Raw genomic sequence first — 17641 nt, 5'->3', positions numbered from 1 at the left:
ATGCACCATGCCCTACGTATCATCGGGCTATAGAGCAGAGCAGCACAGTACAGTGCTAGATAAGAGATGCACCATGCCCTACGTAGCATCGGGCTATAGAGCAGAGCAACACAGTACAGTGCTAGATAATAAATGCACCATGCCCTACGTACCATCGGGCTATAGAGCAGAGCAACACAGTACAGTGCTAGATAAGAGATGCACCATGCCCTACGTACCATCGGGCTATAGAGCAGAGCAACACAGTACAGTGCTAGATAATAGATGCACCATGCCCTACGTACCATCGGGCTCTAGAGCAGAGCAGCACAGTAGAGTGCTAGATAATAGATGCACCATGCCCTACGTACCATCGGGCTATAGAGCAGAGCAACACAGTAGAGTGCTAGATAATAGATGCACCATGCCCTACGTACCATCGGGCTATAGAGCAGAGCAACACAGTACAGTGCTAGATAATAGATGCACCATGCCCTACGTACCATCGGTCTATAGAGCAGAGCAATACAGTACAGTGCTAGATAATAGATGCACCATGCCCTACGTACCATCGGTCTATAGAGCAGAGCAATACAGTACAGTGCTAGATAATAGATGCACCATGCCCTACGTACCATCGGTCTATAGAGCAGAGCAATACAGTACAGTGCTAGATAATAGATGCACCATGCCCTACGTACCATCGGGCTATACAGCAGAGCAACACAACAGGTCCTGACCATGCTAATGGGTCTTTTTCCTATTTTGAAAGTGTTTTGGGGTTTTTTTGCAATAATCTCTGATTGTGATGATATTTATCTATATTGTAATCACCCCATGATTCAAAATGATTGTGCTTTGGGAAACACATACTAGTTTTGCTTCAGTCGATCGCTATCTGTACAACAAAAAACCCCACCTTTTTAAAGACTATACCATTCTCTTATCCACCAGTCAAAGTTATCCAGACACACAGTGGTACTGGTCAAAGCAGTTCTGTTTCCTCGTTCAACCCACTGGGTCAAAGTGTTTCCAAGCATTGCCTGCACACGACGATGCAGACACTGATTGTATTATTATTATTTATTCACTTTGATTGACTGCCCTTTGATATAGTCTTATCATACTGGTTTACAATAAAAAGTCCCAGTATCTATGCTCTGATCCACAGAAAAAAATGTGATCATTATAGTGGCACCACCACCACGTTTTCAAACTGTGTCACATACAAGTTGGCTAATTCTGCTTCAGTATAAATGATCAGAGATTCAGAAAAGGCAGCACTGGCAGGTTTTGCCCATGATGTACCTTGAATTGCGTACTCTACAGGGCGTAAAGTCAAACTTGACAGCTTTGCCAGACATTGTAGATGTAGTTTATATCATTTTGCCTGCCCAAGGTCCGATGTAATAATGTGCATTCAGCAGAGTGCACAGCATTACTCGCAGTTAGGAACATATTTTTTGTGCAAAGATGTTACTCCCGATACTACAAGGTTGTGCGCCCAAAAAATGTGCATTCTGTTTACTGAAGGCATTAGCTCTTACCCCCCTCCCATGCCAAAAAGTGCACTGGCTTAACTCAGGTTTTCTTAGCACTGGAAAGTTTATTCCTGGTCAGAGGTGGAGTAAGGTTTCCAGCAATTTTGCCAGTTTATGGGACCTATAATTGGGATTTATGCAGAAAACTTGCTTTGCACACATAAATCATGGCTGAGAGACTCCCCACTTCCCTGAGTTTAAAACGTGCATTCAGCCTATGGAAAAAAGATAGCTGAGGGAGGGATATGATAAAGGTCTATAAAATCATGAGAGGACTTGAACAGGTAAATGTGAATCAGTTATTTACTCTTTCAGATAATACAAGGAATATGGGGCATTCCATGAAGTTAGCCAGTAGCGCATTTAAAGAAAATCATAGAAAATTATTTTTCACTCAGGCTCTGGAATTCATTGCCAGAGGATGTGGTTAAGGCAGTTAGCATAGCTGGGTTTAAAAAAGGTGTGGATAAGTTGCTGGAGGAGAAGTCCATTATCTGCTATGGCATGAAACTCAGCTCTTCCTCATTACGTCTATTCCCCTCCCATCACTTAGCCAGATAAATACTTTATCTGACTAAGTGGCTGCCACTGACTGTAGCTGAGTATTTAAAATGCACCAGGTCCCCAGATAAGTTGGAATTTATCTGGCTAAGTGGTGCTGAATATGGACTTCAAAATTCCTTTGTTTCAGCAATCATGCAATGTACAGAAGGTACATGAAGTAGACCAAGTGACTTGTCTAGCCTGCCTTGTTTCTCCTGTGCACACTGCTATGGGTCTGTCCCAGCTGCCTGTCGGATAACTATTCTTATCCAGCATTGTATTGCACTCTTCTGGGTAGCTGAACATGCGAGAATCCCTCTTCCTTCCCAGGTCCCACAATAATTTATTTCACTAAGTCTGTCTGACAATTACAGTCAAACCAAATCAGCCGAAAACAGCCCCATCAGGAGACAATTTAACACGCTTGTAAACAAAATTCTATTCATATTTGGCTTCCCTCATTAGATGCAGAATGTAGTGCCATTGCTGACTTGTGAATGAATCCCCATGAATTAAAGGACCCTCCCCTCCCCATGGGGTGTGTGCTAGGATGGTACGTGGAGGCCCTGAGCAGGATGGTTCTGTGTGGCCAAGCCTTGCACTGTTACAGGGCTGGGAATGTGGGCTATGCTATTCTCTCATTTCATGGTGCATTATTGAAATATTTATTTTCAGGCAGTTTCTAAGCAGCAGGTTACCAGGACAGTAAAAATGTCCGTAGGTGAACTACTGGAGACAGGAGAAGGAAGCTAATTGCAGCTGCCCCTGCTCACCAAACCCCTTCATGCCTGCTTTTTTGCTACCCTGTGCTGCCCCCTTCCCCGCCTTTCATTCATTCTTTGTCTCGAGCCTACCAAACACAGCTCCCTTCAGTGATTAAAAACTGACACCATCCCTCACCTCTCCCCCCCCCCCCCCCGAACCCATGGCTGCTGCAAGGGTATTAGGTGCCCCAGGCAAACCTTATAGCCTTGCATAATGCACCGCCCACCCCATTCCACACTCACACTTAAGAGTTATGCATTTATATTTACATGAAAAATATCAAACTATAGTATTCTGAGGTAAAAATATCCCTTGCATTATATTTACATGCACTGCTGTGATGCCACCCAGAAATCCCTGCAAAAAAGACACTTGGAACCCATATGGTATTAGGTCTCTTGTGATGCATGTTGGGTGTGGGCTTGACCCTCCGAAAGCCCTTAAACTCTAATACACTTCCTATTAGGAGAATTCCACACCTCAGTCACACATGCAGAACATAAACAGACCCTCACCAAATACAGAATAGAACAACCATAAAGAAGAAATACAAACAGACAAAAACTGAACTGGAAACCGCAAGAAGCCAGACAATGTATTCAGTGCAACAATGAAAAATCAGAACCATCACCATTCCTCAAACATCAAACAATAAAATCAAGAAATAAAACAAATGCATAATCTTAATACTAAAAACATAGTAATAGTATTTTTTAAAAAGCTGATGAATAAAAGATCAAATAATTAAAAACTCATATACAAGTTTTTTTTAAATGTCCAAACACCAATAAAATATTTCAAAACAGCAGACACATCAAATAATACCTAAAAAATATAACTAAAAAATATTTTAAAAATTCACACTCTCCATACCTGGGAACATTGATTTCCAGTCACCTTGAGATTGTCATAGATTAGTGGGAGAGGGATGCACAAACTTTCTTCTCTCTTTCTTATATGCGCACACCACACACAAGCTCATACACAGGTACGCTCCCCCTCAGACAAACCCGTAGGCATCTCCAGCTCTTCTTTGATTGGGATCTATCAGCAGCGTCAGGCCCTCATCTTCTTTTCAGCTCCTGACAGGTTGGAATCCACCTGTAGCACCCATTCTCCCTCTCTCTCACACACATGCGTGCGTGCGAACACACACACACCCCCCAAGGTAGGCTCCTATTCTCTCTCACACATACACACACCCAGGCAGGCTCCTATTCTCTCTCATACACACACACACACCCAAGCAGGCTCCTATTCTCTCTCATACACACACACACACACACCCAAGCAGGCTCCTATTCTCTCTCATACACACACACACACACACCCAGGCAGGCTCCTATTCTCTCTCATACACACACACACACACCCAGGCAGGCTCCTATTCTCTCTCTCACACACACACCCAGGCAGGCTCCTGTTCTCTCTCTCACACACACACCCACACACCCAGGCAGGCTCCTGTTCTCTCTCACACACACACCCACACACCCAGGCAGGCTCCTATTCTCTCTCACACACACACCCACACACCCAGGCAGGCTCCTATTCTCTCTCTCTCTCTCACACACACACCCACACACTCCCAGACAGGCTTTTATTCTCTCACACACCCAGGCAGGGTCCTATTCTCTCTCACACACACACACCCACACACCCCAGGCAGGCACCCATTCTCTTAGAGACAGACCCCAGGCAGGCACCCATGCATTCTCATACACACATCCCCAGGCAAACTCCCAATCACACACATGCACATACTGAAGGTAGACCCTCTCTTTCTTTTGCCAGCAGCGTCAGAGCCTCTCTTGTTTCTCTGCTGCCACTATCACTGCTCCGCATGGCTATTGGGGAGATGTCGATTGCTGCTACTGGCACTGAAGCCCGTTCTGCTGCCTCCTGTGTGCAGGCCCCGTGGGCTTCCATTTCTTCCATGCTGATCTCGTACATTGTGAGATCGGCATGGAGAAAGTGCTACTCTTGCACATTTATTTATTTAAAATTATTTATATACAGTCTAACAATAAAATATTGATCAAAACGGTGTACAATGTTCATAAGCAAACAAAAATGAAAAACATAGAAAAAAATACAATCATGAATTATAATAAAGATTAAAAGTTATAAAACAATTTTAAAATAATAACTAACTTTAAACTTTACAAACGAGACATAAAAAAAGATCAGTTCCGCATGACTTTGTAGTACAAAATGAAAAATGATGGATGTGTTAAGGTTACAATAGATCTGTATCTGGAATGGCAAATGCTTTTGAGAAAAGAGAGGTTTTTAATGATTTCTTGAATTCTTTGGGGTTAGAAATTTGACGAAGCGGTGTAGGCAATGAGTTCCATATTTGTGCTCTGCAGTGTCCCTCGTCTTCTCAGGCAGCCGCGAGGTGGCATCCCTGACACAAAGGCTGTTCGTCCTCAGTATGCGGCCAGTGCTGCTCCTCCTCCTTGCCTGCGCAGCTTCCGGGGCCGCCAGCGGTGGGAACGGGTCCACCAGTGGCAACACTGACCTCTCCCTGCCCCCGGGGCCGAGCTGCTTCTGTCACATCCACCTTCTCAGTCTAATTCCGGCAAAGCTTTTAGCACTGCCTTCCTTCCGCTTCCCTCATCCTCTCTGTGTACATGTGCAGTATAAACTTTCTCCTGCTTGTTTTATGAACTTGCTTTTATTTGAATTTTATTTTTCTGTGTTTCATGTATTACGTGGGGTGAATTTTCAAAACATTTACGCTTGTAAAATTAGCATATAAATGCAGGTTATAAAATACTATAGTAGACATCTGCGTGGCCATATACACGGATATATGAGACCGTACAAAGGTGTTTCAAAGTTACTCTCCTTATGTAATCCGCTGAGCATGGTTTTACTTTTATCAGCAGAATATCAGCAAGTTTAAATAAATAAATAAATAAATAAGGGTAGATAACAGCTGTCTCTGTATATAGAGGAGCTTGTATCTGCAGAAAAAGGGTGCATAACAGCTGTATTTATGTCGAGGCACTTTTATCTGCAGTATAAGGGTGCATAACAGCTGTATTTATGTCGAGGCACTTTTATCTGCAGAATAAGGGTGGATAACAGCTGTCTGTATACAGAGGCACTTTTATCTGCAGTATAAGGCTGGATAACAGCTGTATTTATGTCGAGGCGCTTTTATCTGCAGTATAGGGGTGGATAACAGCTGTATTTATGTCGAGGTGCTTTTATCTGCAGTATAAGGGTGCATAACAGCTGTATTTATGTCGAGGCGCTTTTATCTGCAGTATAAGGGTGGATAACAGCTGTATTTATGTCGAGGTGCTTTTATCTGCAGTATAAGGGTGCATAACAGCTGTATTTATGTCAAGGCGCTTTTATCTGCAGTATAAGGGTGCATAACAGCTGTATTTATGTCGAGGCGCTTTTATCTGCAGTATAAGGGTGCATAACAGCTGTATTTATGTCGAGGCGCTTTTATCTGCAGTATAAGGGTGGATAACAGCTGTATTTATGTCGAGGCGCTTTTATCTGCAGTATAAGGGTGGATAACAGCTGTATTTATGTCGAGGCGCTTTTATCTGCAGTATAAGGGTGCATAACAGCTGTATTTATGTCGAGGCGCTTTTATCTGCAGTATAAGGGTGCATAACAGCTGTATTTATGTTGAGGCGCTTTTATCTGCAGAAAAAGGGTGGATAACAGCTGTCTGTATACAGAGGCACTTTTATCTGCAGTATAAGGGTGGATAACAGCTGTATTTATGTCGAGGCGCTTTTATCTGCAGTATAAGGGTGGATAACAGCTGTATGTATGTCGAGGTGCTTTTATCTGCAGTATAAGGGTGGATAACAGCTGTATTTATGTCGAGGCGCTTTTATCTGCAGTATAAGGGTAGATAACAGCTGTATTTATGTCGAGGCGCTTTTATCTGCAGTATAAGGGTGGATAACAGCTGTCTGTTTACAGAGGCACTTTTATCTGCAGTATAAGGGTGGATAACAGCTGTCTGTATACAGAGGCACTTTTATCTGCAGTATAAGGGTGGATAACAGCTGTATTTATGTCGAGGTGCTTTTATCTACAGTATAAGGGTGGATAACAGCTGTATTTATGTCGAGGTGCTTTTATCTGCAGTATAAGGGTGGATAACAGCTGTATTTATGTCGAGGCGCTTTTATCTGCAGTATAAGGGTGCATAACAGCTGTATTTATGTCGAGGTGCTTTTATCTGCAGTATAAGGGTGCATAACAGCTGTATTTATGTCGAGGTGCTTTTATCTGCAGTATAAGGGTGGATAACAGCTGTATTTATGTCGAGGCGCTTTTATCTGCAGTATAAGGGTGGATAACAGCTGTCTACCTCTCTTTTAGCTACTACTGCGGATCGCTTTTATCGTATTGATCGTGCACAGGTGAGTGTTTCTTCGTGAGATCAGACGTGCGTTATGTTTCTTGATTTTTGTATGTCCTAAAGTCTGCCGTCTGTAGTTGTGGTGGTGTTTTAATTAAGTAAGGAGTGCAGTTTTAGTTTGAGTGGACCTCAGCAGGCGCCATGGCCTCATGTAAACATTGCTGGACTTAGGGCTCTAGAGCCGGGAAATGGCTTTTAAAGTGACAGTGTCGTATGGCGCCGCCCTGCTCTGCTGCAGAGGGAATATTTTCCTTTTGCTGAGTGAGAAAGCTGGTTTTTATTAAACAGGAGCATCTGAATTACGTGAGTGAGATCTCTCAGGAGGAGATGTTTGTCCTCGATCCAGAGCTGGTCATCACACAGACTGTGGGCACCTCTCCAGTCCTGCCTGACCTTGTGGATCCTTCTTCCTCCAGTCCTGTGGCGCGACATTTTGTTTTTCCTTCATCGTCATCATCTCCTCCTGGATCGCCAGTCCCAAGGTTAGAAAGTTCATCTCTTTCTTCAGTGTGCGATTGTGAGATCTCCTGACTATTGCAAGGATCTTCTGTCCAGCTCATTAAAGTGATCATGGCGTCCTGTGGTTTAATGCAGGACATGTTTACTCTAAGCATTTCCGATTCTGTGCAGAAGATCCTCCTTCGTAGCTCTCATCCCTTCCGTAGCCACCAACAGCAGCTCTGCCCTGGACAAAAGCGGTTACTGCATCTAAGACTGGGGCAGTTTTCTGCACCCCATGCCACAGGGTGGCTCTCATAAAGATCGCGGACATCTCATTTCAAAATCCCCACGTGTTGTTGGCCTTATCTGCCACCAGTGGGTGTTGAACGTTGTCCTGCCAAGCTTGAGGGTTTTCTGTGGCACATTGTGTCAGGTGCTGTGTGGCTATGAAGCCTCTCGTGCCTGTATCTCTCTCGGTGCTAACCTGAGTGGCTCTTGAACCCTTCCTTGTAGCTTGGAACAAGCCCTGTCCTCTCTCAGGTCACCACAGTCCCTCTTGCCTCCCAGTCAGAGTAGGCTGAGCTGGAATGGACTACAGACCCACTCCGCTCCTGCTTTGATTGATAATCTGTGGAAACCCCTTTCCCTCCCTGTTCTGCATCTTACTGTAACTTCTAGACTAGGAAGCGCGTGTCGCTGCGTATGTGAGGCTCTAACACCTGTGCTTTGTTTTCTCTCTCTCTCCCTTCCTGCTCTGCTCCTGCCATGCTTGCCTTGGGGCCTCAGTCCAACGGGCTTTCACTCGGACAGTGAGGCTCTAGGACACTGCTGCCGGAAGCCACTTTTCTCTTCCCACGCGGGCTTTCGTTTCCCTGCTAAGAAGAGGTACTGCTGCCGCTCTCTGTGTCTCTGCCTCTGCTGGGAGTAATAGGTTTCTAAGCTGTGCATCCAAGATGGAAACAAATACAAACTGCAAACTGATTTTAGAGGAGGCCTCTGCAGTCCCACTGGTCCTCCCTGAGCTTGCTGTGCTGTGCATGCCCTGCTCACCTCCAGCTTCAGCAAGGGACCATGGGTGGAGTGAATTTCCAGGGAGAAATTGGTGACTCCTGTGAGGCTGTAGGAAATGCCCTTAATCTGCAGCCTTAACACTACAAGAGCTCTGACTCCCTCCGGTACTACCCACCCATGACCCCAGTATTGTATGCTCAGGGCCTTTAACCCTGGACAGTCTAGTGAGTATGAGAGGCATGGATCCAGATTGATTTATTCTCTGATCCCCCGTACAGGATCCTGGATCTGCAGAAGGCATCACAGAGGAAACGCATCTCCAGTGACAGCGTCATCACCGAAGCTTTGCCGCACGGTGAAACTCTTCAAAATGAAAAGGCTCCACACAACAGGTGAGGTGAAGGTGAATGGCAGGAGTGCTCACTAAATATTTTAATTCTGAAGATTTTTGTGTGTCAGATCCAGAGCTGCTTACTAAGGATGCAGTAATTCAGTAAGATGGACCCCAGCATTTTACTCACTTTACTGGGAGAGGGGTGGCTGCAGCACTAAAAGTAGAGAATGGTGGAGGAGCCTTCAGTGGGGGAACTGAAGGGAATGGTGGAGGAGCGCTGACTGGGGGAACTGTAGGGAATGGTGGAGGAGCGCTGACTGGGGGAACTGTAGGGAATGGTGGAGGAGCGCTGACTGGGGGAACTGTAGGGTATGGTGGAGGAGCGCTGACTGGGGGAACTGTAGGGAATGGTGGAGGAGCGCTGACTGGGGGAACTGTAGGGAATGGTGGAGGAGCGCTGACTGGGGGAACTGTAGGGAATGGTGGAGGAGCGCTGACTGGGGGAACTGTAGGGTATGGTGGAGGAGCGCTGACTGGGGGAACTGTAGGGGAATGGTGGAGGAGCCTTCAGTGGGGGAACTGAAGGGAATGGTGGAGGAGCGCTGACTGGGGGAACTGTAGGGGAATGGTGGAGGAGCCTTCAGTGGGGGAACTGAAGGGAATGGTGGAGGAGCGCTGACTGGGGGAACTGTAGGGAATGGTGGAGGAGCGCTGACTGGGGGAACTGTAGGGGAATGGTGGAGGAGCGCTGACTGGGGGAACTGTAGGGAATGGTGGAGGAGCCTTCAGTGGGGGAACTGAAGGGAATGGTGGAGGAGCGCTGACTGGGGGAACTGTAGGGTATGGTGGAGGAGCGCTGACTGGGGGAACTGTAGGGGAATGGTGGAGGAGCCTTCAGTGGGGGAACTGAAGGGAATGGTGGAGGAGCGCTGACTGGGGGAACTGTAGGGAATGGTGGAGGAGCGCTGACTGGGGGAACTGTAGGGAATGGTGGAGGAGCGCTGTCTGGGGGAACTGTAGGGAATGGTGGAGGAGCCTTCAGTGGGGGAACTGAAGGGAATGGTGGAGGAGCGCTGACTGGGGGAACTGTAGGGAATGGTGGAGGAGCCTTCAGTGGGGGAACTGAAGGGAATGGTGGAGGAGCGCGGACTGGGGGAACTGAAGGGAATGGTGGAGGAGCGCTGACTGGGGGAACTGTAGGGGAATGGTGGAGGAGCCTTCAGTGGGGGAACTGAAGGGAATGGTGGAGGAGCGCTGACTGGGGGAACTGTAGGGAATGGTGGAGGAGCGCTGACTGGGGGAACTGTAGGGAATGGTGGAGGAGCGCTGACTGGGGGAACTGTAGGGGAATGGTGGAGGAGCCTTCAGTGGGGGAACTGAAGGGAATGGTGGAGGAGCGCTGACTGGGGGAACTGTAGGGGAATGGTGGAGGAGCGCTGACTGGGGGAACTGTAGGGAATGGTGGAGGAGCCTTCAGTGGGGGAACTGAAGGGAATGGTGGAGCGCTGACTGGGGGGGACTGTAGGGAATGGTGAGTGTGGTTTTAGGGTGCTATAGGGAATGGTGGAGAAGCGCTGACTGGGGGGGGCTGTAGGGAATAGTGAGTGTTATTTTAGGGGTGCTATAGGGAATGCTGGAAGAACGTTGGCTGTGGGGGCTCTGTAGGGCTTGGTGAGAAGTGATAGTGGTGGGGGACATTGGGGGAATATGATCAGAGCTATGAATGTTAGTAGGGACTTGGTTATTTGTATTTGAGGAAGATTCACCTCTGCAGATTTTGTTTTGACTTTGCTTTTTCTTTAAGGTGTACAGAAGGGACCTGCAGATGTGAGAAAGGTAAGGGCCTTGCTTATAACACCTTTCTTATTGGTAAAGTCTGTGGTCCAGAAGGGGCCAGCAGATTAGGGAAGCTTGTTCAGTCGAGGGCTGTGAAGGGGCAGATATACAAAGGATATCAGAGGGTCTGCAGTGGGTTTTTTATTTATTTTATTTATTTATTTTATTTAAAATTTTTATATACCGGCATTCATGTTGCAAACACATCATGCCGGTTTACATATAACAGGGGTGTACAGTAAACAATTCAATAACCTATTTGTGTAGAAGGAAGCAGTTACAAATAACAAGGTAATAGAACTGGGAGGAGAGAAGAAAAGAAAGAGAATAACATTAGGTATAGGTATTTACATTAGTAATAACATTTTTACATGTGGAAGTGGTAGAATCTGGCTGAATAGAATTAATCGGTGTCCGGGAAAGCTTTTTTAAACAGCCAGGTCTTAAGTCTCTTCCTGAAGGTTGGGAGGCTGGGCTCCTGTCTAAGGTCCGGTGGGATGGAGTTCCATAGAAGGGGGCCGGCTGTTGAAAAGGCCCGATCTCTCAAGGTAATGTGTTTGGTAGTTTTGGCTGGGGGCACTTGAAGAGATCCTCTGAGTGTGTCTCTTGTTGGTCTGGAGGAGTTATAAATTTGGAATGGGACTTGTAAGTCGAGTGGGGTGTGTTGATGGATGGTTTTGTATATTATGGAAAGAGATTTGTAGAGGATTCTAAAGTGAACAGGCAACCAGTGGAGATCTTTTAGGATTGGAGATATATGGTCCCTCCTCCTGGAGTTTGTCAGTAATCTTGCCGCAGCGTTTTGTAACATCTGGAGGGGTCTAGTATAGGAGGAAGGTAGGCCCAGAAGGATAGAGTTACAGTAATCGATCTTAGAAAAAATGATAGCTTGTAGAATGGTTCTGAAGTCCTGAGTGTGGAAGAGTGGTCTAATTCTTTTCAGAACTTGGAGTTTGTGGAAACAGTCCTTGGTGGTTCTGTTGATGTAAGCTTTAAGGTTCATCCGGTTATCAATTAATACTCCTAGATCTCTCACCTGTGTAGTAGTTGGGATAGTTGGAGGATTAGAGATGGCATTATTATCTGGGGAGATGAGAAGCAGTTCTGTTTTAGAGGAGTTTAAAACTAGGTTTAGGTTAGCCAGGAGATGTTTAATTTCGAAGAGACAGTTTTCCCAGTGAACCAATGTTTTTGTGTAAGATTCTTTAATGGGTATCACGATCTGGATGTCGTCGGCGTAGAGGAAATGTTTGAGGTTAAGGTTGGAGAGGAGTTGGCAGATAGGTAAAAGATAAATGTTAAAGAGTGTAGGTGACAGTGAGGAGCCCTGGGGGACACCTATGGATGCGTCCATTCGTGAAGATTCTTTGTTCTGTATCTTAACCTTGAAGCCTCTGTTGGAGAGAAAAGATTTAAACCATGAGAGAGCTGTGCCTGAGATACCTATAGAAGCCAGAATGGAAGTGAGAATGGAATGATTGACCGTATCAAAGGCGGCTGATAGGTCCAGTAGAATTAAGAGGAAGGATTGGCCTTTGTCAAGGCCCATTAATATGAAGTCAGACATGGAGATGAGGAGGGATTCTGTGTTCAGTGACTTGCGAAATCCGTATTGTGATTGGAATAGGATTTTGTTTTCTTCTATGTATTCGGAGAGTTGAGTATTGACAACTTTTTCTAGAATCTTGGCTATGAATGGGAGATTGGCGATAGGACGGAAGTTGTTGGGGTCTTTAGGATCCAAGTTGGGTTTCTTGAGTAGAGGTTTGATGGAGGCCAATTTGAGGTCGTCAGGATATAGTCCTTGGGAGAGTGAGCAGTTTATGATGTCCGACAAGGTTTTAGCGATGGAGTCAGGGATGGCCAGGAGCAGTTTGGTGGGGATAGTATCCAAAGGATGGGAGGAAGGTTTCATTCTTCTTATAAGAGTTTGTATCTCTAAGATAGAGATGGGTTCAAGTGTTTCCAGACCATTGTTGTTGAGGGATGATTGTTGAAGAGACTGGTAAAGAGCAGGGTCGGTGGGATTAGAAGGCAGATGAGTTAGAAGGCTGTTGACTTTGTTGTGAAAATGAAGAGCAAGTTCTTCAGCTTTGGGTTGTGCTAGGTCGTTGGGAATCTCCTGTGGGATGATTTGGGTGAGATTGGAGACATAGGCGAAGAGGGCTTTTGCGTCGAAGATTAAGTGGTGAATCTTGGATGCATAGTAGTCCCTTTTGGATTTAGAGGTAGTTGACTTGTATTGATGGAGGGTGGCTTTGTAGATGGATCGTGTATTGGTGCTTGGGGATTTGCGCCAGTCGCTCTCTTTCTGTCTTAGATTTTGTTTTAGCTTTCTTAGTTCTTCCGTGAACCATGGTTGTCTTTTGGAGGCGTTTGGGAGTGATTTTTTGGTTGCTAGCGGACATAGCTTGTCGGCTATGGAATCTGTGATGGCTTTCCAAGAGCGGAGAGCTGTGTTCGGGTTTGAGAGATCAATGGATGGAAGTTGAGAGGCTAGGTGGGAGCTGAGGTCTTCTGTAGAGCAGGATCTTCTGTATGGGAAAGATGGTGAGGGCCCTTTGGAGGTGGAGGGTTTGTTCAATGAGAATGCGGTTGAGATAAGTGAGTGATCAGACCAAGGGACCTTCTTGCTTTTGAGGCGTGAAGAATGTTTGATGCCTGGGTTAATAAAGATAAGATCCAGCGTGTGGCCTGCTTTGTGTGTGGGTTTGGTAACTAGTTGTTTGAAACCCAGGGCTGAGAGGGCAGAGAGAAAGGATTCACAGCTGGATGATGGGGTAGGATTGTCCACATGCAGATTAAAATCTCCTAGGATAATTGCTGGAGCGTCCAGTTTGATGAGGGTTGTGATTTCCTCTACTAAGGGGGAGGGGTCTGTCTCAAGGAGGCCCGGAGGGGCGTAGACGAGTAGGATTTGTAGTTGTTCCGAGGTGAAGAGACCCATTTCTAGTTTAGAGTCTGAGTTGTATGGGTGCTGGATGAACCCGAGGTCTTTTTTTGATGCAAATAGGAGTCCTCCTCCTCTTTTTTTCAGTCGGGGGATGGAGAAGATGTCGTAGTTTGATGTGGGAAGTTGGTTTATAATTGCTGTGTCCGTGGGTTTGAGCCATGTTTCTGTTATAGCACATATATCTGGTTTGGTATCAAGGAGATAGTCGTTGAGGATTAGAGATTTCTTGGACAGAGATTGTGCATTGAATAGTGAAAGTGAGAATACAGTGAGGCCTAAGAGTTGGGTGATGGGTGTTATCAAAATTGGGGTGAATGATTTAAGGTTTCGGTGTAGCGCCTGTCGTTTGTGTTGTAGTATGAATGATCTGTTCGGTTTTCCTATTGCTGACAGGCTGTGTTGTAAAATAGGTATTGGGAAGGTGGGGAACATTTTAGCGTGTAGTGCTTGTGTTGTAGTGGTGCTGCGTTAGTGCTGTTGATGGACCGAGGGGCGAAGGCAGTCTTTGTGAGTCTTTTGTTTTAATGTAGAGTGCTGAGAGGTAGTTGTTTTGCTGTTGCTTGAGTGTTGTTTGCTCAGGATGGTTGCTTGCTGAATGCTTCCATTTGAAGTATGAAATCCCAGGACTCTTTAATGCTAAACCTGATTTCCAATGAAATCCTGTTCTTCAGTTACTGGGATCCAGGATGAGCGAGTCAGTGACTGAGCCCGCGCACAGCTGCAAAGCTTTCTCTGCTCCTTCCTGTCAGAAATGCTTGCAGAGCTGCTCATGTTAAAAGGCAAATACATGCAAGTATGTGGGCCGAGCATGGGGAAGTCTTATTTTAAAACCAGAAAATTATGCGTGTGCGAGCACGAGAGGAGCGCAGGCAGGGCAGGACCAATATTTACGCACGTCAATCCTGCCAATGCAGTGCGTGTCGGGCTCCTTCCTGTGCATCTTCTCTTCTGCTCTTTTTCAGGTGCAAGTCAGAATAAACCTCGTTGTAGCCAAAAACTGACTGGGTGAGGGGTCTGGGTAAACAAGGGGTGGGGGGAGGGGTGCAGGCTGGAGAACCAGAGGGGTCTTGATGACCTAGAGAGAGAGACTGTGCAAACTGCTTATGTTTTAAAATGTGCTCACCTCTGCCTGTAATAGTCGACCAGTCCTAAGGAAAGTGATACACATTTCCTCGCATAGCAGCGAACACACACGTGCTAGGTGTATTTTGTATTAAACGTGCACATGAACATGAGGCATGTGTGTGCCGGCTTCCGTGTTGTAAATTAATGTTCCAGTGCAGTCCCTGTCCCCAGAACATGTGATATCTTCCTGAAGAGAATAAATCTGTGCAGACAGACACAGTGCAGCCCCCGTCCCCACCGCACATCCCTGCCAGGCTTAAACTGATGCTGCCACTCTCTTCAGCCACAATCTTACTCATTTACATTTTTTTCTTTTTTTTTTTTTGTAGATGAAGTGTTATTAGAGGCGGCAAAAAGTAACAATTTCCAGAAGGTACTTAAGCTGTTACCATCCTACCTGACCTCAGCCTATAATAGTTCACAATTCAGGCAATGCCACAGCTTCCTGCACAGCCTCATGATGCAGTGCCACAGCTTCCTGCACAGCCTCATGATGCAGTGCCACAGCTTCCTGCCAGCCTCATGGTGCAGTGCCACAGCTTCCTGCACAGCCTCATGATGCAGTGCCACAGCTTCCTGCCAGCCTCATGATGCAGTGCCACAGCTTCCTGCCAGCCTCATGGCGCAGTGCCATAGCTTCCTGCACAGCCTCGTGATGCAGTGCCACAGCTTCCTGCCAGCCTCATGGTGCAGTGCCACAGCTTTCTGCACAGCCTCATGATGCAGTGCCACAGCTTCCTGCCAGCCTCATGGTGCAGTGCCATAGCTTCCTGCCAGCCTCATGATGCAGTGACACAGCTTCCTGCACAGCCTCATGATGCAGTGCCACAGCTTCCTGCCAGCCTCATGGTGCAGTGCCACAACTTCCTGCACAGCCTCATGATGCAGTGCCACAGCTTCCTGCCAGCCTCATGGTGCAGTGCCATAGCTTCCTGCCAGCCTCATGATGCAGTGCCACAGCTTCCTGCACAGCCTCATGATGCAGTGCCACAGCTTCCTGCACAGCCTCATGGTGCAGTGCCATAGCTTCCTGCACAGCCTCATGATGCAGTGCCACAGCTTCTTACACCAGCTCATCAGACAGTGCCCCAGCTTCCTGCCAGCCTCATGATGCAGTGCCACAGCTTCCTGCACAGCCTCATGATGCAGTGCCACAGCTTCCTGCACAGCCTCAGATGCAGTGCCACAGCTTCCTGCCAGCCTCATGATGCAGTGCCACAGCTTCTTGCCAGCCTCATGATGTAGTGGCACAGCTTCTTAAACCAGCTCATCAGGCACTGCCATGACTTTATGTACCAACTCATCACACTATATCATGGCTTCCTGCACAGTCTAATGTATTTGTTTATTTAAAATATTTATTATTCACAAAATCAAATGTTCTAAGCAGAGTACAATTAAAACACAATCATAAAAAATATAAGTACATAAAACTTGCCATACTGGATCAGACCAAAGATCCATCAAGCCCAGCATCTAGGTCACAAGTACCTGGCAAGATTGCAAACAGTAGATAAATCCCATACAACTAATACTAGTAATGGATTTCCCCAAGTCCGCTTTATTAATAGTTTATGGACTTTTCCTCCAGGAACTTGTCCAAACTTTTTTTAAACCCACCAACATTAACAGCTTTCACCATATCCTCTGGCAATTAATTTCACAGTTTAGTTATGCGTTGAATAAAAACATATTTGTCCTCTTTGTTTTAAATCTATCACCAAGTAACTTTATTGAATGTCTTCTAGTCTTTGCACTTTTTGAAAGAGAAGGTACAGAGAAGGGCAACCAAAATGATAAAAGGGATGGAACAGCTCCCCTATGAGGAAAGACTAAAGAGGTTAGGGCTGTTCAGCTTGGAGAAGAGACAGCTGAGGGGGGATATGATAGAGGTCTTTAAGATCATGAGAGGTCTTGAACGAGTAGATGTGAATCAGTTATTTACACGTTCAAATAATAGAAGGACTAGGGGGCATTCCATGAAGTTAGAAAGTAGCACATTTAAGACTAATCAGAGAAAGTTCTTTTTCACTCAATGCACAATTAAACTCTGGAATTTGTTGCCAGAGGATGTGGTTAGTGCAGTTAGTGTAGCTGGGTTCAAAAAATGTTTGGATAAGTTCTTGGAGGAGAAGTCCATTAATGGCTATTAATCAAGTTTACTTAGAGAATAGCCACTGCTATTAATTGCATCAGTAGCATGGGATCTTCTTAGTGTTTGGGTAATTGCCAGGTTCTCATGGCCTGGTTTGACCTCTGTTGGAAACAGGATGCTGGGCTTGATGGACCCTTAGTCTGACCCAGCATGGCATGTTCTTATGGTCTTATGTTTCTTATGTTCTTAGTAGACAACTTATCCACGTTTATCCATTCCATTCATCAAATAATCATAAAACAATAATTAAATACATGAAAGTGTACAACATACTCAAACTAAACACATGGCAGTTACAGAGCACTGCAAGTAATGGAAATGCCTATAACGGAGTAGCAGACAGGGACGTCTGTTGGCACAGATATTAGATACCGTGACGCAGTGCCACAGTCTCCTACACCAAGTAACTGGGCTGTGCCATGATTTTCTGCTCCAGCTTGTGAGGCAGTGTCTTGTTTCCTGCACCTTCTCGTCTGCAGCAGTGGAATTATTACTCGCTCAGTACCAAGGGGTGGGGCAGCAGAATGCAATGGGCAGAGATGCCAGGAACTTG

General features: G+C 46.0%; 1 protein-coding gene across 1 annotated transcript in view; it reads left to right on the top strand.

The window, feature by feature from the left end:
* Positions 1-17641, top strand: part of DGKZ (diacylglycerol kinase zeta) — a 187695-nt gene that overhangs the window by 159492 nt on the left and 10562 nt on the right. Inside the window, 6 exon segments of the mRNA XM_029583064.1 lie at positions 7194-7234; positions 7522-7715; positions 8461-8559; positions 8964-9077; positions 10824-10855; positions 15263-15306. Of these exon segments, the coding sequence (XP_029438924.1) occupies positions 7194-7234; positions 7522-7715; positions 8461-8559; positions 8964-9077; positions 10824-10855; positions 15263-15306 (524 nt within the window).

This window comes from Rhinatrema bivittatum, chromosome 17 (assembly GCF_901001135.1).
Source record: "Rhinatrema bivittatum chromosome 17, aRhiBiv1.1, whole genome shotgun sequence".
Lineage (NCBI taxonomy): Eukaryota > Metazoa > Chordata > Amphibia > Gymnophiona > Rhinatrematidae > Rhinatrema > Rhinatrema bivittatum.
This window is presented reverse-complemented; position numbering and strand designations above follow the sequence as displayed.